Below are 26514 nucleotides of genomic sequence, written 5' to 3' on the forward strand. Positions count from 1 at the left end.
GTATGGGCATTTGTGTGTATATACAGGACAGCTGTATTTGTCCAGGAGGGGCTGTGTGTAGTGGGAGATGGGCAAAACTCTCTGCCAGGCGTTTTGGTGCATGTTGCACTGTGGTTCAACATCCTTTAATGCCACAAATTGTACTGGTTTCAGTGGAAATTCAGGTTAGGCTGTAGCTTGTATTGTTCTTCAGCCAAAACATCAATGAATACATATTCTTAATACAGCCTCTATGTATTGTGGGGGGAAAAAAAAAAAAGTGTTCCCCCCCATCCTTTTTCATACTGCTGGAAGGCATAGTAGGCTCACTCAAGCTACATCCAAAGTGATGTGTTTTCCTAGTTAATGATCATCTCCTTAGGTAAATGTAGCAGTTTGGATAATCTGCCATATAGAGACGTAGATGGTGTTATAAGCAAGAAGACATATGACTGTAAAACAAAATCTGGAAATTCTGAGCATAAGGTTACCCTTACAGCTTCAGAAGGCTGTATATATGTGTGTATACACACGTCTTCTAACAATGTTAGACAAATGGGTGCTGAGTTAGGACTCCTTTTGCATGTCCTATCGAAAATGAACATGGTCAGAATTTTCACAGGATCTAGTCTTCCCTTTATCTTGACTCAGCTATGGGTCACTGACCTTGCTGTGAAAAACCATTTTCTGTTACGACTGTTGTGTTGAGATGCAGAGGTTGCCACGGATCCTGATGGAAGAGCTGGGTCTCAGTGAGCTCTCTCGGCTTGGCTGCTGAAAGGTGCAGAATTCCCATGTTCTGGAAATGGTATGCACCGCTCTCAGCAGCTGGAGACAGGATTTGGACGCAGTCTGCCTGTGGAAAGCATTTTGCAGTTCAAGAGGATGACAAACAGCTTGTGATTCTTTTTTTTTGGTATGGGAATCCTTTTGCAAAGCTTGAGGAAAGACTCATTATCATAACAGAATGACTGAAAAAAAATATTTCTGGACCCATAATTAAAAAATTGTGATTTGTACATTTGCATGTTTTCCTGTGCTGAACACTTTTAAGTTTTATGATCTTACCTGAGGGATGGTGGTGCTGCTGCTGGGTGTGGGTGGGTTAACTGAGGAGGGGCCATGGCACAGCTAGTGGGACTTTACTCCCGTGTTTATTATGGCACAGAGGAATTGGAAAACGTGGTGCCAAGGAGAAGAGTGTGACGGGATCTCCTGATGTCATGGGCAGGGTGAGCAAGGAGAGATTTGCTCATCGTGTACTGTCAGATATTGTGTATCTTTTCCCTATAATTGGAACGTTTAAAGGCATTTCTTGATTTTGAGCCAGGTAGGTTTTAAAAAATCACCTTCTGATTAAAGATTTGTTGAATGCCATCTTTCCTGCAGACTATAAATACCCGTTGATTAATTTAATTTCGGTTTGAGAATTTTGTCTTTATGTGGCTTGTTCTCTTTCCAACTTATGATGCCACATATGGTTTTGTACTTTTAACTGTACAGTTTGTCCGAGGGCTGTAATGGTGACTGCTTCTGAGCTTGGTATCTTTTCTTCTGGGAAAATCTTTGCTGTAGTATTATGGACCGTGTTGGTAAACCCATAAATTGCATTTTGTTAAGCGATTTATTTGTTCAGGTAACACATCTGTGATTGTGCTGAATACAGGAACAAGGAAGTGGCTGAAACGAATTTTATTTAGGATACTTTTATAATTCTTTCTTACAGTAGTAGAAGTCTATGTCAGAGGAAGGTTTAAATCCATCTCCTGAATTATAGTTCAGTGCCTTAACATTATTCTGTTCATGTTTTCTAAGCATTCTTATATCTTCCCAAAGATACAGCTTTATCCTTCTTCTTGAAAGTTTCTACCCTGACATGAAATTAAATTTGTATGTCTTGCACTTAATTTCTTCTTACTTGGCAGAAAAAAGGAAGATGATCATACGTCAGCTTATTATGAACAGATACAAAAGAAAGTCTTAATAGTAGTAGTAAATTTACTGAGCCCTTTTTAGTTGTTAGTGCATAAAGGTTGCATAGGTTATAACTGGGATAGGACATTTTTTCATTTCATAACTTTGTGGTGACTTAGCCTCAGTCCTCAAAATGCTTGCTCAGTGTGCTTGAGTTCTCTGTTGTCACAAAACCAGCAGGCATCGACCATAGCCTTGCACTTGGCCTTCATCACAAATGAAAGGGCATGCTAAGAATGTGCACAGTGCAATAACAAACTGCCGTGCTGGAGGGGCCCCTCCCAGAGGACTGCCAGAATAACTGGGAAAATGTGCCTTTTTGGCCCTCAGTTTGTTAATTAGCTGTTTCACAACAATCTCTGCTACTTTTTTGGATTACAGACTTCTTAATTAGTTTACTTTCATGGATCTGGTTTTGAGGTTCAAGTATGCTGAAGACAAGCATTTACAAGTAGATCTGAAATGATGGCCTGTGTCTGAACTATTGCTATTGGTGACCTAAAGGCTGCAAAAGATGTGGATCATTTGTGTCAAGTGTTAGATTTCTCTTATGACTGATTGTACCAAGTTGCATTGAGGTAAACCTAAAATTGTTGCTTCTTGTGATGATTGCACAGTCAAAATGTGTTTGATTAGTAAGGCTGAATTGTATACTTACCCTGCATTAATAAAGCCATAAAATAACGCTGGAACCTGAAAAACTTACAGTACTATTCTGGCTTTGCTTATTCACGTGTTTTTTGAGTTGGAGAGGAAAATCCAGTGAAGCCGATTTTGCTTTTGGGGCTTTCAGTATTGCAGCACTTTTCAAACTCTGCAGGAAATTTTTTTTTTTTCCTTTTTAAAGAGTAACACTTTTCACAGCTTCTCCAAACTATACGATATTTCTACAGGCCTTAAAAACCTTTACTAAAAGTTTGTTTTTACAGAATCTGAACTTCTGGCCTGGTATGATGCTGTAGGAGTTGGTGTGCTTTTTTTGGTCAAGAGAAAATCACGAAGCATAGTAAATCTGTACTGCAGTAATTAATATTACTTTTTAGATATTTCACACAGCTGTTTCTTGTTAAGTGTGTGGTGAAAGCTGTATTCTTGGGCACATCTCAAAAGTCCATTTCCCCCAGTCCCTGCCCAGAGCACTTCTCCACATTCTTGCTTCCCCAGAGGGCAAGGAGTTGCACTGAAGGTTTTTGAAGCTATTCACAAGTCTGATTTTGGCCTAATAAATTGGGAGGACTGTATTTTGGATACTTGATTCTGGGATGAAATTAAACATTCCACCTAACTTTATATGATGACAGAGGTTTCTGTATTCCTTGGAAGTCTGGAGTCTTGTTAGTGAATTATGAGAGGGTTTGTCTTTTTTCTTCTTTGTGCAAAATGGCAACAGACACTTAATTCATAAGAAACCATTTTACCTTCTTTAGAGTGCAGCATTTGTATTAATGTGGCTTCAGTTGTATATACAAAGTGGATTTATGAGCAACTCTTACTGATGTTTGTCTGTATCTAGGAAAAAAATCAGATGATATAATTTTAATGCTTAAAAAAGGGTTTGCAGCAGTTATCATAAAGGTTTCAAGTTCCTGGTATTCTTATTGTTGGAATTTCCTCAGTCCCGTGATTAGGAGCAACAGAAATAAACCAAGAAGGTTTTCATTTGTATTGCAAAAATCTCTTTTTCTCCCACAACAAAAAGCTAAATAAGCAGCAACCTCCCTCTGAATCTCAAGAGATGCTCCTGCTCCAAAATTTACAGTCACTTCAAGCTTTTATTTTGGTAGCTTAAAGGGTCAAGATTTTTAAAACGGCATAATTAAATAGAAACAAACTGTATACTCCACAAAAGCAGGTAGGTGAATGAAGCCCATGTCTGAGATGATGCATACCAGTATTGCCCATCAGACTTTGCCCACTAAGCTGTAACACCAGTGTTACTGTACAGAACCAGGTATGTTTGTCACCAGCCCTTCAAAGAAAGAAACTGGCAAACACAAACTGATGCAAGTCCCTGGCTGAGTACTTTTGAGTGAATGGAGCACAGCTGTTGGTTCCTCTAGCTGGGCTTTTGTCATGGTCAGATCTCTGTATAGTGTGTTCAGATAGAAAATGTTTTTAACTAATTCCCAAAATAATTTCTGGGATGCAAGCAGAAGGAAGGAGAAGTTCCAGTCTGGTTCATTTTTGGAAACACCGATAGTCTTGCACCAGATGAGTCATATCCTTCGTTCGGATACCTGATGGACACATAACCAGTACCAGCTTGTGACATCCTGCTTGCTCCTTCTTTAGCTGCTGCAGTTCTTTGGCGAAAGTCTTCTTTGTCTTTGTACATCCCAAGAAGGTGAGAAGCTGTTTCTCATCTCTTCCTCATTTTTGATGCTTGTGTTGCAATGATCTCACTTCCTGTTTTGGAAGTATAGTTGCTCTTAAAATTCCCCTTTAGTGGAACTAAATTTCACTTTAATTGCTCTTTTTTAAGTGAGAGGGTTTGCAGGTGCAGGTTTCACTGGAAATAATGGCCATCCAGAATCGAGGAAAACCTGGGGATTTGGGGAGATTCAGTTTCTTGTGTGCTATTGTTACTGAAATGGTTGTGTTTGGTTTTACCAGTTCTAGCAGTGTTTAGATTTCTTCTGAGCCGCAAATACTTAAGTCATGTAGAAGGTGTCTGGTGGACTTTTCTATGGTATTTGGTGTAGTTTCTTGTATTGTAGTATTCCCCATCCTGTGCAGCTAATGATTGAAAAACCTGAACTTTGAGGTACAGTGTCACAGATGCTTCTGTTAAGGTTAGGCTGAAATGCAGCACAAGTCCTGGCTCTACTGTTTTAAGCACTTAAAGACTTGATTCATTACTTGTTTGGAATGCAATTGGGGAAGAAATAATAAGAAAAAAAGCAGATAGCAGTTCTGGATTTAGGTGGAGGCCACTTTTGCTTTATATATTTATAGCTTGAAACAAGCCGTAGGCAAAGGGGAAAACATTTGTATGTTACTCTAAACTGCTGGATGTGATTTGTGGCTAGAAAAATCAGTTTAGACTTTGTGTTAATTCACAGGCAGTAGCTAAAAGCTATGTGATGTGACCTTACAGATTAAAAAAAAAAAAAAAAAAAGACTGTGTTTTTTTTAAAAATAATTGATTTAAATAATCCCACTTTTCATGTTTCTAATTTGTATAACACCATTTCTTCTGTCTTTGCTATCCTCATCCACGTTTGCAGTTCTTTCTGTTTGTTTATTCTAACCACTTGTTGGATGTATGATGGAAACTAATTGATACTTTCCTGTTTGGAACTGCTAGAACATTTAGGGAGAGATATGGTCTTGGATGGTCTTTAATCATGTCTCGCTGACAGTCTAGCTGTATGGAGCTGCAGGCATTCAGTGTCCGATGCTGTTCTGTGAACATTAAGAAATATCTCCGTTAAGAACATTGCCATGAAAAATTTCCATTTTTTATGAGCAGTTGACCATGCCATAAGTGATCCTTCAAGGAATTTTATGGTGTTTTGTGTTGCTTTTGTGTGTGTGTATAGAAGAATAACTCATGCTTATCATTGAAATTTGCTTTGTAATAAGCAAATAAGCAAATTGAAATTTTACTTTGTAATAAGCATTTTCTTTGATGAAAAATGTGATCAGAAAGCTAGAGGTTGAAAGTTTACTATCTTCACTGAAAGCTGAAGCACAGGCTGTCTTTGGTTTTAGGTTTGAAGCAGTAGGTGTCACTGTCAAGGGCTGAAATATCATGATGGCTGTCAAAATTTACTTTTGTCTTTTTTGTTCACAGTCAAACTGCAACTTCAAGCAGAAGAAAGAGGAGTGGTGTCAATCAAAGGTGTAAGTGCAAATCGCTTTCTGGCTATGAAGGAGGATGGCAGATTGCTGGCGTTGGTAAGCAGCTTTTTTTTTTTTTTTAACGTTTATCTCTGTATGTGTCTATCTGTATTGGTGGGTCCTCTCCTCACTCTGTTTTGAGTAATCTCCAGCAGAACTTACTCAGCTTCTTTGTGTGTGATTTATCAGGGAGAAATTAGCTTTGTACAACTTTTGTCAATTAATTGAACTATGAACTAGGAAGAGATGGCATGTCTGCCCTCACCTAGAAGCTGCAAAATTTAACTGGAATGGCCTGAGAGAGAAAAATCATAGTGGTCATGTATAGAAGGAAATTGTAAGAACAAATGAAGATAAAGTGTCTCCCTTTTTTACCACCCATGAGTAATTTTTTCCACTTTCACATAAAGTGATTTTAAAGACCCTTTTGAAGTAGTAAGTAAAGCCATTTTTTTAAAAATTTTGACTTTTATGGTTTTGATAGTAATCTGTATACATTGTTTTCTCATTTTCCACTTTGTAGAGACTCAAGTTTTTTTGGTCATGTATACTTTCAAACTAGAAAACTGGCAAGAATAGTGTTTTTGAAAATGTGATGATAAAATTAAAATAAGTTATTAAATGTAGGTAAATTAAACTAGTCTCTAATGAGACTAGTTTTAAACTCCATGCATTTTATTGGTATGAGCTTAATTTTTAACTGTGTTTTAAAGCCAGTATGTTTAGCAGACGTTGAAAGTTAATAAGGTCTCCTAGAGCTAGATTATACATTATGCTTTAAGAGCTGCAGTTACATTCATTTTGCTTATGAGACGTAGACACTGTAAATCTCTCATCTGTATTTTTAACCTTCAGTGCAAACTTTTAGCACTTGTGAAGTACCACTTAGGACATCCTACTAGAATTTCAGTTTGAAATAATCTCTGATGCTTTAGTATCTTGAACACAGCCCTGTTCAGCTGCAAGTCCCCAACAGTAACAGGTGTTAATAATAAAGTGAATTTCTAACCCCAGCTGAACTGCAGCTAATGAAAGACCCGTGCCAAGGGCTGCAGAAGTTAATTCTGATTCCCCTCAGTTCTGCCTCTGCCTAAATGAAATTAATCTGAAGGCAAACAAACCCCTTCAGCAGTTTTAAATGAGCAAGGATCCCTGGTGTGCTCCTCGGCACCGTGTGTCTCTGGCTCCAGGAAGCCCATTTTGTTTACGCCTGTGAGTACAGTTAAAGAACCTGTTTCAAGTTACAGCATTATTTACTCAGATATCGTGTGACAGCTCAGTTGAAGAAAATGTGAGTAGTCCACTGTGCTATTCTTGAATTAAGGATAATTGGGAATTTCCTGTGGCGCTGGTGCGGCTTCCCGTTCAAATTGCTCTCCTTACTCTGAGCGACAGTGAATGGTCAAAATAGGATATTTAGCACCATTTGTAAAATTATAAGCACTTGGGTGTGTTTATTTTTGGGATTTCCAACCTACTGTTGCATGGTGGGTTTTGGTTGTAGAACACGCTTCCTGTGCAGCTATATGCAGCAATTTTATCTGCTTAGTTCTTTTAAGGCAATGTGCTTAGAAGGTACCTGCCATTCATTCGGAATTACTTTCTCAAAATCTGGTGAAGTTGTGTCACTTTGTGCTTCTTGCTTGAGCTTACAAAACATTTGTTTTGCTTTGTTTCTGGAACTGGGTATTACTTGAATCGTGTTTATTGCAAACACTACTTCCTACAGCTCTTCATTTTTGCTATTCATAGGTGAAAACTCTCCACTCTTAAGATTTTGTTCTCCAACCAGCCTAATGAATACTTCTGCAATCTCACGATTGTTTTCTGCAGCTCAGGCAATGTTTTTTCCATGAGGATTTCTGTACTATGACTTCCAACAGTTTGTGGCCAGTTGTGCTTCTACTGTTTTCTGCCTATAAACACATTCATGAAACTGTTCCTAATTGCCAGCATTTCTTCTTCAGTTTGAGCAGTGTTGTGTTTCAGTGGGAGCATTGAGCATATGCTGGAAATCTTTGTGGTGAAGTGATCTCGTCAGTGCACATGAATTTGTATCTTATTTCTTCTAAAACATTATGGAACTTTGATTTCTGAACACCTATTTAGTTCTCTAATCCACTAGTGACTCAAGTGCTATTCTGTCCTTTTTAACATCTGTTTTGTTTCTTCGTTTTTATTACTTTTCAGTGTCAAGGTTCAATTTCCTTATTGTCCTTGCTTTAGAAATACATCAACATCTTCAAAAATACTTTCGCTAATTATTATTCAGTCCTGTTTTTCATCTAGTTGGATGTTTTTGTAATTAAACTTTGTCGAGACATGTCTTTATAGTTGGTTCCAATTGGGTTTTGCAAAATGGTTTATTGCGTAGCCTGCGTATCCCTGCTTACACTGGTGATTTGGGTGGTGGTGCAGTGGATCGCATGGTGTTGAAAGCTGGATGATACGGCTTTTAATTTAGCAAGTTTCATGCTCTGTTTACTAACAGACTCAGTTGTTGTGGGGAAGAGGTAATCTTTACCAGTTCAGTTGCTGGAGGAAGTGGCTGGTTGTTAATGCAGCTAGTCAGAACCTCCCTTTGGAAAATGCTGTTTTAACTAAAAATATTTGTGCAGAAATGTATCTGTTCCATCACATTTTTGATGGAGGAATTGAAACATTTTACTTGTGACATGGGTATTATAGTTAATTTTGACTTTCCAGTTTCATTTAACTATAATAATGAAATATTTTCACTTTATGGAATTAAACTTTTTCTGTTTTATTTCATTTCATGAAGAAATTTCTCAGAATTTACCATGAAAGGAAGAATTGCACTTTTATATTTCATGAGAAATAATTTATCATTTAAAGATACAAGTTGTTCATTCTGTCTGTCATGCTTATGTGGTTTTGCTATGACCAGACAGGTTTTGCCCGACTGAAGGGCTTGACTTGAAGAGAAATTCTTCTCTTTTGATGTTATGGATTAAAATTGTGATACAAGAATATTTGTGAGAATAACCTCATTTCCTGGCCTTTTCATAGGTAGAGCAGGCTAAATATGATCATCATCATTCTCGGGTCATACTCCATCTGCTGTGGTAGTTACAGGTTAACCCTCTGGTTTCAGCTTTGAGAATGAACAAACTTGAGGAATTTTAATTCCCCATCTGAGTCCAAAATGTCAAAACTAGTTAATTGGCATAATGTGATACTAAAGGCAGATGCAGTTTGCACTGAAAAATCAATCGGTGGGTGGTGTTTGGCCGTGCAAATAAGGGAGGAGGAGCTTTGTCGCAGGAAGTTGCTGCCTCTTTTGGTCAATCTGCCCTGGGTGAATCACCTTGAGGATTTTGGCGGTCGTTGCGGTTTGGCTACTGTCAGCATGGCACACAGCAGACCGTAGTACAGGCGCGGCTACCACCAACGTTGCCAGCGTTAAAAATTCCTGCACTCAGTGCTTTATTTAGTTGCTCAGACTTCTTCTGGATGGAGGTCTTGCTTGGCAGCAGACAAAACGCTGACTGGTGGCAGGGCAGGCGCCGAGTGGCGCTCGCTCCCCACCACTGCCCAAAGTACTTTCCCTTCCTTTATCCTTTTCACGGAGGGCTGTGGAGTTCAGGTATTTCATGATGTGCTGTGAACGCTTTTGCTGCCAGATCACTGCTTTGAATGCAGCCTAGACCAAAGTGTATTTAAAAAACCCATTGATATCTGGGGTTTTACCAGGGCTGAAGTTCACAACGCAGTGGCTGGCATCCTACTCCTGCTGGACAGCCGTCCAGCTTCCGAAATGTCGCCTTTGGCAGATGTTAAGGAATACATAGTTCATGAAGCCTGAACTATCAAATGTTCACTTTTATGTCAAAATATTTACATTGTCAACATACTATAGGAAAGCCCTGGTATCACGTATGGTTTGTGGAGAATTAAGGACTTGAGCGTCCGGAGTAAATTGCATGGCACCTTTCAAAATACTTTTATGAATGTAAAAAAACCCACCACTTCTCTTTCTTTTACCTATCTTTTTCTTTTCTCACCCTTTTTTGATTATTTTTTGTAACACCCATAAATTGCTTGAAAATCTGTTGGAAGAGTTTAATCTGTTTTAGTTTTTAAACCTGAGAGATATGAGGAAGCCTAAGTAAAAACAATGCATTTCTTTGAGTTGTGATTGTGTTTACTTTGTGGATTTAGTGCATAGGAGAAGGGGTGGTGCGAATTTGCCTTTTATCTGTACATGGGGTCTTGTAGTGGCCACTTAAATTCACAACGGGCGCACTGGAAGCCATTTCCTTCCTAGTGGAGGTCACAAAGACTTGGTTCCCACTGGTGTTAGGCAGCTGATCTACCTTCCCAGCTCCACAGCCTCACCCGACAGGGATTGCCAGGGAAGGGTGCCTAGAGAAACGGGGTGCTGCGGCATTCGGAGGCTGTGCTCTGCCCGGTGTCTCCCCGGCGCCTGTGACGCCCGCGTGCCTCAGCGCTTCCAGAAGTGCCACCGCTTTGGGCAGGAGGCGAAAGCGAGGTGTGAGCCAGCTGCAATGGTCTCTTCGCCAGAATTTCCAGCTTGGGCAATCGTACTGAACTTGTCTAAACTCTGCTTAAAGTTTTTGTTCTTAAATGCTGCTTTTCTTTATACGTTTTCTGTGCCCTCTTAAGGCTGCTGTAATCCATTTCAGGCTTGGATCTCTGGCTTGAGATGATTAATGCATCTGTTTTCACATTGCCGGAACAAAAGGCATTAAAATATGATTTATCTTGAGAAAGATTATTCAAAATACAAATCATGTGAAAATTGTTAATTTGATTTCTGCTATTTGAAATGTAAAAATATTAGTGAGTTAAAGAAATGAGAATTTGCATGTGGATTTTCTCTTATAAGAAGTTATTTTCCTTAGAAACCAAAATTAATATCTGAAAATGGTTGAAGTGGAGGAAAAAACTATTTGGAGACATATGTTTGGAGACAGATTACTTGATTCCAGACTGCATTTGAATGATTTAATTGCTTGTAGCTACACAAACTTGGCATATATGAGGAGTTATTCTTCACTTGTATGTTTTTGTGCATACTGTATGAAGTCTAGTTGTTCCAAGCTCACTTTAGGTATTCATGAATACTAACAGAAGATTGTAACAAAGAGTAGCCTGATCATTTAGGGAATTGCTTCACATTCCCTGTGTCCTCTCCAAGATTTTATATGCTTTCTTTTTAATGGCTAGCTTTTCTTCTCCTGTGGCATTCCCAAAAATTTTCTGGGTAAAGGGGTATGACTGAATCGATGGACTGATAGATGGTGTGTATGAAAAGAAAGTGCCCCTCCCCCCCGTAAGTTCCTGTGGTGTTGAACTTCTGCCATCTTTGTATTTGAGAAAATACTTTCTCTTGCTTAAAGCGCAGGTTCTGCAGGCGGGTTTGCGCTGTGACCGCTATGAGAGACAGGGCTTCTGCCTTTGTGAATATGCCTTGGGATAAATGCAGTTAACCACCAACAGTGATCCTCTTCCTACAGAATGAGACCTTACTTGAAGCTGTTTGTATGTCCTCTTACATTTTCGATACAAGGAATCATGTGGTGAATTTCAGGAAGTGAATAAATTTTCCTGTTTCCAGTTGACTATGAACAGCTATAAATACTAGTCCTAGTTAAGTTAACTGGGTTCTGAGTCCCCGAGGCAGTAACAACATCCAGGGAAATTCGTGGGTTAAAGTCTTGCAATAGATAATGTCCACCCGACGTGATCTCACTGATGGGAACGGGATCATTTGAAAATGAAGACTTTCTCTTCAGTATGGCCAGCTCGAGGGAGCAGTGGTTTTTGCCGTGTGCAGAAGAAAGTACATCACCTGGTATTCGCTAACGGCAGGCTTACCTTTTGAGGGCTGCATAGGCAGTGGAGTATCTTCTATCTGACCGTGGTCAAATGCAGTGTAGAAGAAAAGATGTACAGAGTACTGTACGTAGTATTGGTCTGCCAGCCTCCAACCAACCTCAACTCTGGGGCCTTCTCAGCCAAGAATGGCTCTTACCTATTTAGTAAATGTCAGTTAACTTCCATCAACTTGTCTGAAAGTGACTTGAGTCCATGTAAGCTGGGGGAACTCAAAACTTCCTATGGTAAGGAGCTCCATAGCTCAACTTTTACCTGTTGTGTAAAGAACAACCTTTTTATTTGTAGGTGTGAACCTATATGTTAATTCCATGTAGGTGGAGTTGGTTTTGAAGACTTAACTTCCAGAAACAGAATGATTCCATAGATGTACTTCTGAACACTAGTAGAGCATGCCTGATCTCTGTGGAATAGACCTCTTTGCCAGGCCTGATCTTTTCTTAAAACTATTTTAGAAGTTTTGAATTTTAAGAAATCTTAAACAGGTGCAGGCTTGCCACTGTTTCAGAGCGCTGTAGTGCAGACTTGAATTAGCTTTAGGGAAATTAAAGCTCAAAATTAGAAAAGAATAGGCGAAGGCTGAACTTCTATGCCATGCTATTTATCTAATTGATAAAAAGGTTGATTTGAGGAAGGCAAGGAAGATACTGCCTTTTCTCTTACATCCTGCTTTTCTTTTTGGTTAAAGTATAACCTGGAATGAGATGGCAAAACCACTGAGCTCGGAAGTGAGTTAAGTGCCAAGGGACAGGGCTCTTCATTTAATTGTTTGAATTTCAGATCAGAACAAGGAATTACATAGCGAAAACAAACTAGAATCTGCTTGGTCTGTGTTAAAGACAATAAATGAACCATAGTTAAAAATTACTCTTCTTGTGTTTTTAACAATATTTTCACAATAACTGTATCTTTCTTCAAACATGAAGCACTTCATGTGAATTTCTTAAAACGAAACATACTGCTGACATGCTGACACTCTTGCTAAGTTAGTCCCATGAATCTGAAGAATTGATTTGTGATGGAGTATCAATAATCCTTTTCTTTTTCCCTTTTAGAAATGTGCAACAGAAGAATGTTTCTTTTTTGAGCGTTTGGAATCTAATAACTATAACACTTACCGATCACGGAAATATTCTGATTGGTATGTGGCACTGAAAAGAACTGGACAGTACAAACCTGGACCAAAAACTGGACCTGGACAGAAAGCTATCCTTTTTCTTCCCATGTCTGCTAAAAGCTGATTTCCATGGCGGATTCCAAGCACATATGCCACGCTACACTAAAGAGGTCGAGTTTCCTACTCCTTTCTGAAGTAGCACAAATACAAGCAATTCTTTGCTGATATTCACTACTTTTGCAGATACCAGATTAAAACATGAATGTTTCATATTGTCTTTATATTGCTCTTTAAACCTATTGTGCCAGTGTGTGTGGAGGTAAAATTACTTGGAAAATGTCTTTTCAGGATCAGTAACACTTCTGTTTTCTGCTAGATATCTACATAGAGCTATTTTATTTACCTTATGTTTGCTTTACAGAGTAAAGGAAAACATATCTGATGCACACTTATAGCAGTATTTACTTTTTTAAATAATTTATAGATTACTAGAGAATAAATAATTACTTTCTAATAATAACCTAAAAAGAATTCCATGGATAATTTTAATATGGTCTATATAACACTACAGTAATAATTCTAAATTATTAATATACTGAAATGTGAAATGTATTGCTATCATGTAATGTTTCTATAGGACTCGGGCAGCTCCCTGTGGTATAGTTTGTAGAACAGGCCTGGGTAGACAGCTGGAAACTCTCTCATGGTTATATCAATCTTATCAAACCCTTCCCGGTATCCGTAAAGTAAGAGTTTGGCTACGTTGCTGGTGATGGGAGTAGCCTGTTTTGTCCTCGCAACCTCATCGAGGGCCATCCACTCACACCTCAGGCACTCCTGCTGGCAGAAGCTGATGTCAAAGGAGGAGGGCTCCAGGCGACAGACGATGTACATATCCGACTTCCCGAAGGCTCCGGGGTGTTCATGTTGCTGTCTCACGCTTAGGATGGACTTGAACTCTGACTTGATGCCAGTCTCTTCAAAAACCTCTCGAACTGCTGTGTCTCCTAGGTGAAAAGAGCAATCCTTACAATACATACAAGAATAGCTTAACACTCTTTAAGCCTTTTGATTGTGGAAAATCTAACTCAAAGCGTTCTCTGTTCTGTTTCATAAGCTTTTCAGAATGTAAGACTGTTTCTTTCAACACGAGGATAAGGTAATTTTTTAGTCACCAAACAAAACAAATTGCTACATGCCTTTCTTGTGTCCTACAAAATGATGAAAGTAAAAATCTTTCGATAATACTGTACAGGGTGTGATTTTGAAACGGACATTCTCCTGGTTGCTGGCCCCACTGATCTCTTAATCTGAGACAGCATCGCACCCTCATTCCAGTCCTTTGACTCTTAGCCCCCGTGTCTCTCCTTGTCTCTGGCCAGTGTCAGATTCAGACCTGGTGCAGCTGAACACCTGGACGTACGTCAGATCAGTTTCACTGCACTTTGCCACAGGGTGTTACAAAATGGGTAAACTTACTGTTTGAAGAAAGTGAAAGTTGGCACTAAGTCCTTTTCAAGATGTATCTGAAGTGTCTAGTGACATTTCAAATATGCCGTAACACCAGTGTAGCACGTAGTCTGTTCTTGCAGAGAACTTGCTGCATCTGTGCTGCAGGTGTACATTTTGTGTACATCAACCAAAGTGATGTAAGTGTTAACACTCCTCCTTACAAAGCAGCCCTAACTTCAGGGGCCTAGAGGGTCTGTGTACTCAATTACAGCCAGAGAATTGCCCGTCTATCCAGCACCCTTCAAAAGAGAAGATTTGTCTCTTGAATAATAACTTAAATTGAAGAGCCCAAATGAGATTTTTTGATATTCCACTTATTTCCTCAAATCTGCAGTTTCATCGTAGCCAAGTCAAATCCTACTTGCCCGGGGTAACTACTGGTAGGTAAAATACTAGCTTTTTCCAAACCTATGTAAACTCGTAGTTGTGTCTTGTTTGAGTGGTAAATGCATATAGCTGTTTTGCAATGTTACCTGATGCCATTAGTTCATTTACTGTAAGAAATGAGTGTGTTGGCTTACTTCCAAAAGCAAAGTACATTTTAAAAGACTGTGTAGAGATTCGCGTTCCTATGGAAGCTTGCCTCTTGGCATGTCAGAGGTGAACAAAACAGACGTTTTAGGGGTAGTTTCAAATATTGGAAATAATTGGGACATACAGTGGCTAGCAATATATAAACAAAATGATTTATCCAGCAGGGGCCAAACAACTAGATGTTAATGGCCCTGATTCTTCACATATTTCTGCCTCACCTCAACTTCCATCTTGCAACAGAACGAGCTGTATAAAGTTTACACCAAGTATATAGAGGTCTTTGGGGGATTGGAGACCCAGTAATACATGATGTCTGTAGAACATTTATGTTGGTGACTCTGTTACAGTATTAATTAGTTAAAAGGCTACTGAATAATGGGGAAGGTACTCATTTGCCATTCCTGACCCTTGGAGAGGTTGCATTTTATGTTGCCTAGAGAGGCCTCTGTGGTCCTCTGGTTTAAAATAGTGGTTGTGAAGCAAACTCCCTGTGGCAAGTGGTTTTATTATTCAGCAGGGGGCTGTATTACACAAAAGTGGTCAAAGAAGTGAGGTGATGAAGAATGCTGAGGTAGGCTACGGTTAAGAAAAATGAAGTAACTAGGGATTTCATTTAAGCTTTGAGCTTTGCTTTTAGATGTGCCTTCTTCTGTTTCCCTTTTATTTAATTTGTGTGTATATATATAAAAAATATATAATGACAGTTAAACTAGAAGAAACACTAGGGCTTGAGTTTCAGAAATACTCAATGTGTGCACTTTGCTTAATTTGCATTATGAAACTATTCAGATTACTTGCACGAGTCAGTTTGTACTCATTAAAGTAGGCAGCCATATATTTTGTCACTTATATAATCGCAGGATGTTCAAGCATTGTAATTGCAATTTGAAATTTATTCCCTTGAATGACTGTGAGTTTATAAGGTTTGATGTAAGGATAAAGGAAAATTAAGCTCTATTATATTTTATGCTTCACTAATTTATATCTTTTTGTAATGTTAAGATGCGATGCAGAGAATCGTAACTTTTATTATTACATAGTTTAGTCATGGCAGGAAGGGAGCTGTAAGAGACTTGTTTCCTCCCAGGTGTTTCTCAATACCTACATCCAGGCTCCAGCTGTAATCTCACCTCTTATTCGAGGGATGGCCACTGGCCTACTCAGTATCAGCACTCCTCTGGGGAAGCTGGTGCCAGTGCTGGTCATTCTTTTCCCTCAGTACAAAAATCCCTCTGGTATCTCCTGGCCTAGACCTGCGCTCTGTCACTAGAAGTGAAAAGGAATCAGGCTAAGCAAACACGGCAGTTGGGATTCTTCTGAAAACATGAATCCATTTCACTATGTCACATGTATTTGCATTGCCAAGCAAGTAGTTTTAAATTCTATCACCATGTTTGACAAAAAGACTTAATGTGACTCAAGAGTTAAGAAAACTACAACTCAGCCATATCCCGCTGACTAGAAACTTTCTGCATGTATTGAAGTAATGAGCTGGAATAACAAGCCCTCCACACACTGTTGTAGGAAGACTGCTAAGATAGTAGATATGTATAAGGTATGAACTTGTCAGGAAACCTGGGCTCGATACCCAGTTTGCCAGAGCTGCTGCACTCACTGCTCTGGGCAACATTTTTGAGTTTGTGGAAGAACATATTTGAATACAGATGTGGGGCTAAATTAATGTGAGCAAATGCAACTTTTGAAAACAAGACCTACCTAATAACTGCAGTATAACTTAACAATTAAGCAGTCTGTGGATCGTAGTTTTAAGGGGTAAGATACAAGGAGGAAAAGCATGATTTTCTGTCTTTTCACAAACACCCTTGTTCGTTCACCTCTGAACATAACTCCAGCAGTGTTGTTCATTGCCTGTGCTTACGCTGGGTAAAACTGATAGGTTTCCTCAAATCAGCATTGTTTTTAATACGGAAGTGCCTTATCTCTCTGGTTGAAAATAGGTGCCCGCAAGACTGAGGCACTGCACTTAATGCTGCTCCTCTGCCAAAGAGCTCTTAGTCTAAACAAATCAAATGAACAAGGGTGGAAGGAAGCAACTGTATTTATTTCTGTTTTGCACATAAAAATGGAGAGTTGGAAATTTTTGCTCAGTACATCATTGAGCTCACTGCCCTGGATTCCAGTGTGAGCTGAGAGCTCGTGCTTTCAGTTTTATTTGGGTTACATACTGATTACCTTAATCCGCTGCACTTTTGGCTCATATTACAGCATATCCAACAAGCCCACAAAAAGTAAATTGGCTTCAAGCACTCACTTAAGGGAAATTGTGGAAAAGGGTAAATATTACAAATACAAAACTTCTCTGCCCTGAACATATGTTACCCCGTTACCATTAAGGTCATAGGATCATGTCACATCATCTATTCACCATTAATTCAAAGAAGCCATAGGAGTGATGTGGGTCACAATGTATTTCAGTACTCTAAATGTCTTTATAACTCTGTTGATGTCTGACCTGTTATCCTCTGACTTACCAATGTCTTCGCCTGGATTAGACAGACCTCCTGGAAATTTCCACGCATTTATAGTCTGTATTGGAGGAAAAAATATTAATGAAGTATGCAGCCTGTGTTGTACTCTCTGATATGAAGGAGAAAATTAACACGTGATTTATTTTTTTTGTTGAAGTTGCAGTATTGTAATTACTCTTACAAACATTAGTAAGACTTCCAGTAGGAACTTCTTTGTTCTTGCTAATGTGATCATCAGTCTGTATGAAATATTGGAACAAAACATCTACTGATTGAAAATACAAACTGTCTAACAGTCATTAGACAATGTTGCTGCTAGATAACTAGATACAGTAGTTGAATATTAAAAAAAGCTGCTATAGACTATATAATCTTATATTTAATCACTAATGTATTCCACTTTCATGGTTTTGGCTTTTAAAAAAATGTATATATATTTAATCTTACAAACAGGTATTATGATTGTAGTACTGTTCTATACTGCACTGGCTTTAAGATGACTTTGTGTGTCTGTAATAACCATTTAGTGTAACTTGTTTGTTTTCATGGAATACAAAAACTGAGGCCTTGTGTGTGATTTATATATAGAAGCATTTATTGAATTGCAATAAAGTTCAGTACTTAAAACAGAATGTGAAGTGCAAACTTGGTGCGGTTATTGATACTGGTAAAGGAGTCCCAGTTCCTACACCTCTTGCAAATGCACAAAGATTTGTAGGCTTTACCTTTACATCTGTGTACTATTCTTTTTATTTCTTATTAAATAAGTTTATGTAGGAAGAAGTTAACCTTCAACTAGAAATTAATGCAGTAAAAAGGTACACTGACAAAAAAAAGGTAGCTTTTCTTATACATGCAGCACAGAGAGGCAAGTTGTATGCTTTCCAGTGATTTGAAACCACACCAACTACATTGGAAAATGTTTTTTTCTGGGCACTATTAAAGGGCTTGGATAGGAGTGTAAAGTAACAGATGAAAAATAGTGCAGATGGAAAATATACATACTTGTCTATTGGCTTTCAGATTTGCTTTCAGTTCCTGGAAATCTTTCTTTGTGTGCTGTGGAGTTGTCCTTTCACGATTAAACCCAAACAGATCTTAAAATTCCACTAGCTGTTGAATTTATTTTTTTTTAAGCTTTCAGAACACCATTTGTATTAAAAGTCACCATTTCAGGGAAACTGTTCATTTCGGGGGAAGGAGAAAGGAGGGGAGTGGTGGAACTGACACTTGCAAACAACTGTCTGAGCCAGTTTTGCTTGCACTGAGATACTTTATTTGCTTACTGCACAAGAAATGTATGGGCATTCATTCACATCAGGTTTTATCCTTAATTTTATTCAGTTAAAGAGCTGTAAAGGGGGAGTTGGAAACAATTACTTTTCTCCTTTCACCTCCCTCCCTCCCTCCCTGCACTGTTAGCTTTGTTCTGGAAAGGTAAGCTGACATAGCTGACCTGGAATACCCCCATCCTACTTTCCAGAATGAGCTGGAGGCAAGAGTGGTGCCAGAGTGGTCCTTCTGTGTTTTGGGGCCAGAGGCTAAGGAGGTAATAATGCCTGCCGAGTATGAATTTGGACCTAGAACCTGAATAGAGCATCTGATGTCTCACTGTAAAACTCGATAGAGACATCTGCACTTCAAACGGCTGTGGGTGAGCTTTAACAAAACCACAGTGTGAAGAAGTTAAACCTTAAGCCTCCTGGGCTTTGAAAACTACTATTTCCTTCTAAATCTGTAGAATGTGCAATTTCCATTTTTAGTCTGAGACCTGTTTAAGATATGTACCAAAAGGTAAGCATGCAGTTTTATAATTTCTGTGTGCATAAAAGGGAAAATCAAGGTAGCATTTCTAAAGTTTATGATGTACTGTTCTGTTCCTGGAGACTTTAGAACTAGAACCGCTTTCGGAGCCTATAGCTTGCATGCTGGATTTATGCTTTAACTGGTGATGACTGAGTGTAAGCCTGAAGGTCCTGCTATAGAGAAGTCCTTCAAATTTTACTTTATGGTAAGTAAAAGTATAAAATTAATAGTTTAAAGGAAAAAAGAAAATGGTATTTCTCTTGCTCTGAACTCTTGTGTTGCAAATTCAGTATGTTTTATGAGTGAACCTGCCTATGAAAGCCTTTCATTGAAGTTCATTAACTGTGTTGTTATCAATGAATTGATGTTTTGGGTCCCAACAAGAAATCTCTTAGTAGCTATTTGAGGAAAGACAGAAAAATGTCTCTGAGATTCTGTCATAGTTTTAACTATATAAAATGAAAATGATGCATCCAAGTATACTTCAGTCTATGCGTGTAAAATGTTAAAATTGCAGTTCATCTCATTGTACTAGAGACACTTTAGTTTGCAAATGAAAGCCTAATAGAAGCTAAGTATATTAAATGGAATAGCACAGGCTAACGAGTCAGTGAACTTTCTGCACGTGCTGTATTAAAATCTAGGTTAGCCTGATGGAGGCTGGGATGTGACCAGTGACAGACGCTTGGTTACCTCAGGCCACATCACAGGACACACCAGCACCACACTCAGACTCTCTGGTTTGGCATTCTCAGTAGCGAGGTCAAGCAGTTTGTAAGAAATTAATGATCTTTACACCTGCTGTACTAAGGTGGTCTCCAGCTTATGGCCAACCACATTATTGCTTATTTAAAGCCACAGATACGCCTGGAATTTTCAAAACCAAACAAAATCAGAATCCTTCTTCCAAAATCTGCTTTGAGCCACTGGGGTTTTCCAGAGGTCTGCATGGATACCAACACAGGATCAGGACTCCTGAGAAAACACAAAACTCAAACCAGAAAGGATATTTAGTTCTGCTGATTTAATCACCAGTTATAATCAACAACAATGTTGATTTCAAAGTTCTTTTTTTTTTTCCCTTCAAATGCAATACAGCAATCTGTTGATAGATGTGTTCCAAGACACTTGAAAAAGAAAGTAACTTTTAACTTTCACAATTTTGGACTGGAATAAAAATAAAAATATGTTTTATACTACACAGTAGGCTTATCTAAACGAACTTCTTTATTTTATAATCCTGTAACAAACTTACCCGATTTCTGTCTTGTACGACCAACACCTTGCCAGTGCTTTCATCTAGAACAGCACCTAGTAGAGAGGTAATATTGAAAAAGATTAAGTGTTAGACAACCAAGTTCAAACATAACCATAAATTAACATGTTCTGATAAAGCATGATACTCAGTTTATAGTTAGAAAGATTTGTATGGATGAATCACAGAAAGTGGTTTGTCAGTGGAAAACTGATACACAATACGACAAAAAGTTAACTATCCTGTATAAAAAAAGTTAGCCGTACCAAGATAAATACTTCCCACATTTAAGTTCCAGATTAGACATAAAATGAAAATAATAATTTGCTTGTGTTATATTATCAGACCTAAAGAATGCAAGAATAAGACATCATCCAAATAATGAAGGAAAGCTGCTTGCTTCAGCAGACATGTGCCTGTAATCTTGCTCAAATAACAGAAACTTTTCCAGTGACTCTGGCCAAGTAGCCACGATGGGCAACAACTCTCATCCAGTGAAATTCAGAACAGAACTCGTGCCTGCTGTAGTGAAGATTTGAGTGTTTTCTCGTTAATAACGCACAAGGTTTAGTACTCAATGGGCTGACTGTACTGATAATGTTCAACTAGTTGACTATCTATGAACTCATACTGTACTACGCAGATAACAACTCAAGTCAGGAACTGCCCAGTATCCGAGTTAACTCATTAATCAAAAAGCATTGCTTCCAAGTGGAAAAGTGACACTGTCACTTGATTAAAAAAAAAAATATCAGAATGTACAACTGAAAAGTTCAGCTTTTCCTCGTGCCCTCATGCTCAGCCCATGACTTTCTCCCGCAGATTACATGTTTTCCTGCTTTTTAAAACCCAAGTGCTTTCATGTTTAATCATCATGTCACACTCATTGGTCATATTTTAAAAATGTCTTCCCTTTAAAACAGGTATTTTTCTCAGATTTTAAAGTGCGTTGTGGTGAGCAGAATGAGTACTGTGGTGCAGCTTACCAGGCTCTTTTCCACATCAGTCATGCATGGGTTTCAAATTAGTAGTTAACAATAAAAAAATGCTTATGTCATTTTACAGCAGGAGGAAAAGTATGTGGACAGATCTGTGATGATATATGCATTTAAAATGCTATGGGGAAGTATTTCCACAGAAGGGAATTACTAAGGAATGAGTGTCCAGCTCTAAATGGCCTCTGTTTTTTAATAATACATGGCAGCCTTATGTGTAGGAGGAATATTTAAAAGTGAAATACCAATCTTCCTTCGAGATATGTCAAAGGACATGCTTTAAGAGTGTAGTCACATATCTGCCTCCCCGTGGCTTGTGACTTTATGATTTCATTCCTCCTGTAAATATACAGCAGTGTCCAGGTTCAAGTACTGTACTGTTTAAAAGAGGGAACAAAAGGAAAGCAGGAGCAACTTTGATGCATGCTGTGATTACAGAGATTATTTTCTAGAAAAGCCATTCTTCAGCCAAACGGTTTGTTGAGATCAAGGAGGGCTGCTGAAGACAGGAAACTGCAGTTTGAATCAAGGAGGTTGAAAATTTTCTCTCCTCTGTTCCCCAGAAATCGATGCCTGTGAATGTAATTTTTGACAGTGAAATTCTCTGTGAGATGTCCAGAATCTCTGCTAGACGATACCTAAATTCAAAACAAGAAGAAAGGAAGAAGAAAAGCAACAGGATTTGCTGTCTGGTCTCATTTTCCCAAGTGTAACTCAGGAGTCCTTCTGCTGAAGCTTGCTGGGCCGCACCTGGTTAGTATCAGTGAGATCAGAGCTTGGCTGCAGGCTCTGAACTGTGGTTTTAAAAATGCTCCCTCTTGCTACAAATGTGGTACCTGGAGCTTTAAACCATCCAACGCCAGGATGACTTTCTGGAAAGGTTTACGCTTGTAACTTAACCAAGTAATCACTATTACAACACAGCTTTATTTTGAATGTTCTCTTTTGGGAAATAGGTAAGAAAAATTATTAAAAAAAATAAATCCCTTAGATGACACCAGACAATGAGTAATGGAGGGGAAAAATATCTTCATTCTACCTGTTTTGATGTAAACAGGTACGAAAAGATGTTCAGCACTGAAAAGCACTTGTCATCCATGTAATGAGGGTACCCATGACTGCTTGCATTGCAAACAGCAGCAGACAGGAATAGCTATATTACTTTGTAAAGCAACTTGGGAACTGCTTTTAAATCACTTCTGATTCCTTGGACCATCATAACCTAACTCCACCTTCCTGTGCAGTCAGACATTTATGCAGCTGCTCATTTTACACACTTCCTCAAGTAACAGGACTGGCCACGGCTGATGATCGTGTGTGTGTGTGTGGAGACCCTTCTCTCTCTTCAACTCCAGTGACTTGTTTTAACAACTAGATTAAGATAGGTAGCAATGAAAATAACAGCTGTGTTGTAAGGCTTACACTACACAGGAGGGAGAAGAGAATGACATTTACTTTTCTTCCTTTTACTTTCCTTCCTCAACTTGTCTTCCTATGCCACTGTTATGCAGCCTATTTACAAACACGTCACTTTCTGGATGGCAGACCACTTCCTCCTAGGAGGCGGAGAATTTTGGAAAAGCTTTTCAAAAACATCTTAATCATTTCATACACCAGAAGCTTTTATGTACCTTTACATATTTGGAAAACCCTGCCGCCTACAAACGGCTGCAACAGAGTTAGTTGGAAGACACATCACATATTCCACTATTTCTAAACAATAATGGCCAAGCCCAATGAGTAACATTTGCTACTCTCTGCTTGGCGACTCTGATCTAGTCTGGCAAAATATGACATGACCTTGCTTATTCACACCTTTGTCATCACTTGGCTGGATGATGCCAAGGCGCTGGCCCTGGCTGCGCCCCATTTGCTGTGTGGGAAACTCCAGACAGGACAAAATCCAGCTGCTGGTCTACTTGGCAACGCAGAGTCGCTACCTGTCCTCTGCTGCCTGTGCTGGCTTCCTGCAGGCAGGCAAACCAGGCTCGAGTCTCTGCTTTGTATTTGCAGGATGCTTAAGGGACTAAGTCCTGTATTTAACTGATTGGCCACAGCTATGAGATGAAGACTCTCATCAATAAATTTGCATTTCTTTACTGCAGAAACTTTTTAAAACACAGTTTTTTGTTCAGGAAATAAAAATGCCTAGGGTTTGGCACACACACACAATATGCACATATTTAAACAATTTAGTATTTCAGTAAAATTAATTACAAATAGAATTAAGCCCTTCCACTATCCAGGCTCTCCCAGAAGTAGAAAGATAATGGAATAAACATATGCCAGGTGGTATCCACACTGCATATTCTTGGGACATGTTCCAGAGCCACTGAAAGTGAGTGGAACAGAGGAAGAAAAAAAAAAAACAACCTGAAGTCATTATTTCACACACAGAAATCTGCTTATCTGCCCAAATGCCTTCCTTAAGCCTTCACCCCTTTTAAAGAAACTCCCAGTAATGAATAAAAATGTACATGTTTGAAAAGTGGTAGGAAAGAATATACACATTATATGTTCTGCAATTTTTAAATCTGTGTGATAAATGATGAAATCCATATACCTGCATTTATTAAGCGTTTTCTTTCCTCAAAGGTTTTTCCTACTGGCCATGTGCAAAGTGTTTCTCTCAAAGTACAACAGCAAATTACGCTCATGCTCTGAAAGTGCATTTTTTGTATTTTCAAGTTTATTTGAGAGTTTTTCAGAGTTATGATTTTTCTTATATTAAGTCCTTCCTGATAACTATTGGGTCACAAAGCATCTACTACATGATTTTCTTTTAAATAGCACTTCCAGCTGTGCAAAACCTACTTCAGAAAAAGCCCCTTTCAGTTAGTCATGTTTCCTCAAACATGCAAGTTATAACCATAAGGAGTAACACGGTGCTTTTGCTAGGAGAATGCATTATCTTACTCGAGTTTAATGCCACATATTTTAATGGTGAGGTTTTTCATACCTCAGGAAAACATGCTCTAACATGTCCATTGAAAAAATCCAAGCCTGCCTTCAGCTTCTACCCTGCCCCCTGCTGGCTTTGTAACTGAAAACTCCCACTACCGATAGTAGTAGCACTGTTTTGTAATCGAAGGCTTTGTTTTTCCAAAACTTACTTTCACCTAACACAGCTTTTATGAGACCTTCCTAATTAGATTTTTTCAAATTGCTGTTTATGTGTCTTAACAGCACTTGGTGAAGAATTAATGTCCCACACAGTCCCTGCAAACCAAGGACAAACAAGTCAAGTTTGTACTGGGAGAGATTTGCTCTCCCTCTGTTGTATCTGATGAGTATTACATAGCATTTACCAGTATGAGAGGGGTCCAAACCAACCTCCAGATTACAGGAGATTACCGAGTGATGGGACAGGTAATTGCATATCTGTGGAAGGCTGCTGAGAGGGCAAAACCAGTCAAATTTGGTGAAGCTGAGTTCAAGTTGACTGTATTTTTGGCTCATCATTAGTTCAGTGTACTGCATTAGATTTTTTTTTTTAAAAAGGGAAACTATTTTATCTATTTCCTTGGGAATTTCCTCCGTTTTTAGAGCAATTCCCTTCCAACTCTGGTTGTGGGAGGTGTAGAGGGGTAAGAGTATGGTGTCCAGATGTTTGTTTGTAAAATACTACTTGTTTGTGTTGTGGATTTCTAGGCACAGCTTAGAGCAGCTTTTAGACCATTGTAATTTAGGCTAACAGTTGTGCTAGCTCCTGAACAATCCCTGCTGGGTCAAGTTCGCCCCATTCACAGACCTTAACTTGAGCATAGTTTAGGCAGATGCATATATTAATCATCTACGCTAAGGACAGAGAGCAGGGAAATGATTTTTTTCTAGTTACTTTTAAAAAGCTGCTTCAACCTTGAAAGCTTACCTCTCTCACCTGCAAGGTGAAAGCCAAGCTCTGTTTCTCAAAACGGTGTTTAAAAACAATATTAATGAGTTAAAATTTTAAAGCTTTGTGACCACATTTTCTTCCCCGAGGTGTTTACAATTTTCTCAAACCGGCGTAACTTTGAGACACCTCTCTTTATTGCCCTGTTTTTAGCAACACACAGAGTTGTACAGGGGCATTCACGAATGACATGCTTCACTCTGTAAAGTGACCCCAACAGTAAGCACCTGGTTTCCATGTGCTGGTTGTGCAGCGGAACAGTCAATCTGCTACTGAACTCGGACCTAAGGGCTCATTCAAAAGGCTTTTTGTGGGCGCAACCGCTTTTGTAACTAACCTGCGACTCCCAGCTGGTGGGTGGCGTACCCTGGTAGCCTGCTGGGCCCTTCTCCTAGCCACAGCGTCAGGGTGGACGAGCCCTGCTCGGCGTGGTGGAAAGCAAAGCCTTGCGAAGCGGCTGCCGCCACAAACCCGCTCTGGAGGATGGGGACGCGCAGCCAGACGGCGACGCGGCCTTCCTCCCGCCACCGGGCCACCGCGCCTGCGGGAGAGACCAAGGTAAGGAGGGCAAGGGCTGCTGCCGCCACTCCCAGACCCCCCTTGCCCTTGCTCCTTCTGGTTTTAAACCTTACCGCGTACTACAGCTGGGATTAACACATGGAAATCTGTGGTTTTCTCTCGTTTACCACAGGGTCAAACTACCATCGGTGTGAGAAATGTGACAGCGGTGACTGCAGAGGAGGCACCGCAGCATTTGACGTGGTACGATTTGGCGTTTACACATAAACCGATGGCCCGATGGCTTTTGTGTCAGTATGTGCCCTAAGGCTCTGGGAAAGGGATCTCTACCGCCTTCCTCCGCCTGGCCAGGGCTGTGTGTGGAGGAGGACGACGACCGCCGCCCACCCAGCGCAGCGGAGGCGGCTGAGGGGAGCTCGCTCAGGGGCCGAGGCGCCCCGCGGAGCCCCGCCGCCCCCCACCCCGCTGCCCCGGGGCCCCCCGCCCGGCACTTGCCCCGCAGCCACCGCCCGAAGGCGGCCCGCTCCAGGCGGAGGGGACGGCGCAGCTCGGCCAGGTCCACGCTCATCCCCCCGAACTTGTCCGGCCGCGCCCGCAGCCCCGCCAGGGCGCCCCAGCTCCGCGCCCGCCACGGCCTCGCCATAGCGCTGCGCAGGGCAGAGCACAGCCAGGCCGCGCGGCGGGAAGCGGCCGCCCCCGGGGCGGGGCCGCCCTCTGCT

General features: G+C 39.8%; 2 protein-coding genes across 3 annotated transcripts in view; one reads left to right on the forward strand and one right to left on the reverse strand.

Annotated features, from left to right (window-relative positions):
* Positions 1-17960, forward strand: part of FGF2 (fibroblast growth factor 2) — a 34469-nt gene extending 16509 nt beyond the window's left edge. Inside the window, 2 exon segments of the mRNA XM_074823614.1 lie at positions 5750-5853; positions 12732-17960. Coding sequence (XP_074679715.1) covers positions 5750-5853; positions 12732-12917 — 290 coding nt within the window. The 3' untranslated portion in view covers positions 12918-17960.
* NUDT6 (nudix hydrolase 6) lies at positions 13154-26488 on the reverse strand. Of its 2 annotated transcripts, none has more exons than XM_074823617.1 (5): positions 26291-26488; positions 25614-25817; positions 20390-20445; positions 17332-17386; positions 13154-13797 (listed from the first exon to the last, which is right to left on the reverse strand). In XM_074823617.1, the coding sequence occupies exons 1-5, from the start codon at positions 26436-26438 to the stop codon at positions 13412-13414; spliced, it is 849 nt and encodes a 282-aa protein (XP_074679718.1). In that variant the 5' UTR covers positions 26439-26488; the 3' UTR covers positions 13154-13411. The 2 variants fall into 2 exon arrangements, with proteins under 2 accessions (XP_074679718.1, XP_074679717.1); XM_074823616.1 differs by having other exon boundaries at positions 13154-13800.
* Between the last annotated feature and the right edge of the window lie 26 nt (positions 26489-26514).

The sequence above is a fragment of the Strix aluco genome, chromosome 4 (assembly GCF_031877795.1).
Source record: "Strix aluco isolate bStrAlu1 chromosome 4, bStrAlu1.hap1, whole genome shotgun sequence".
NCBI classification, from domain to species: Eukaryota; Metazoa; Chordata; class Aves; order Strigiformes; family Strigidae; genus Strix; species Strix aluco.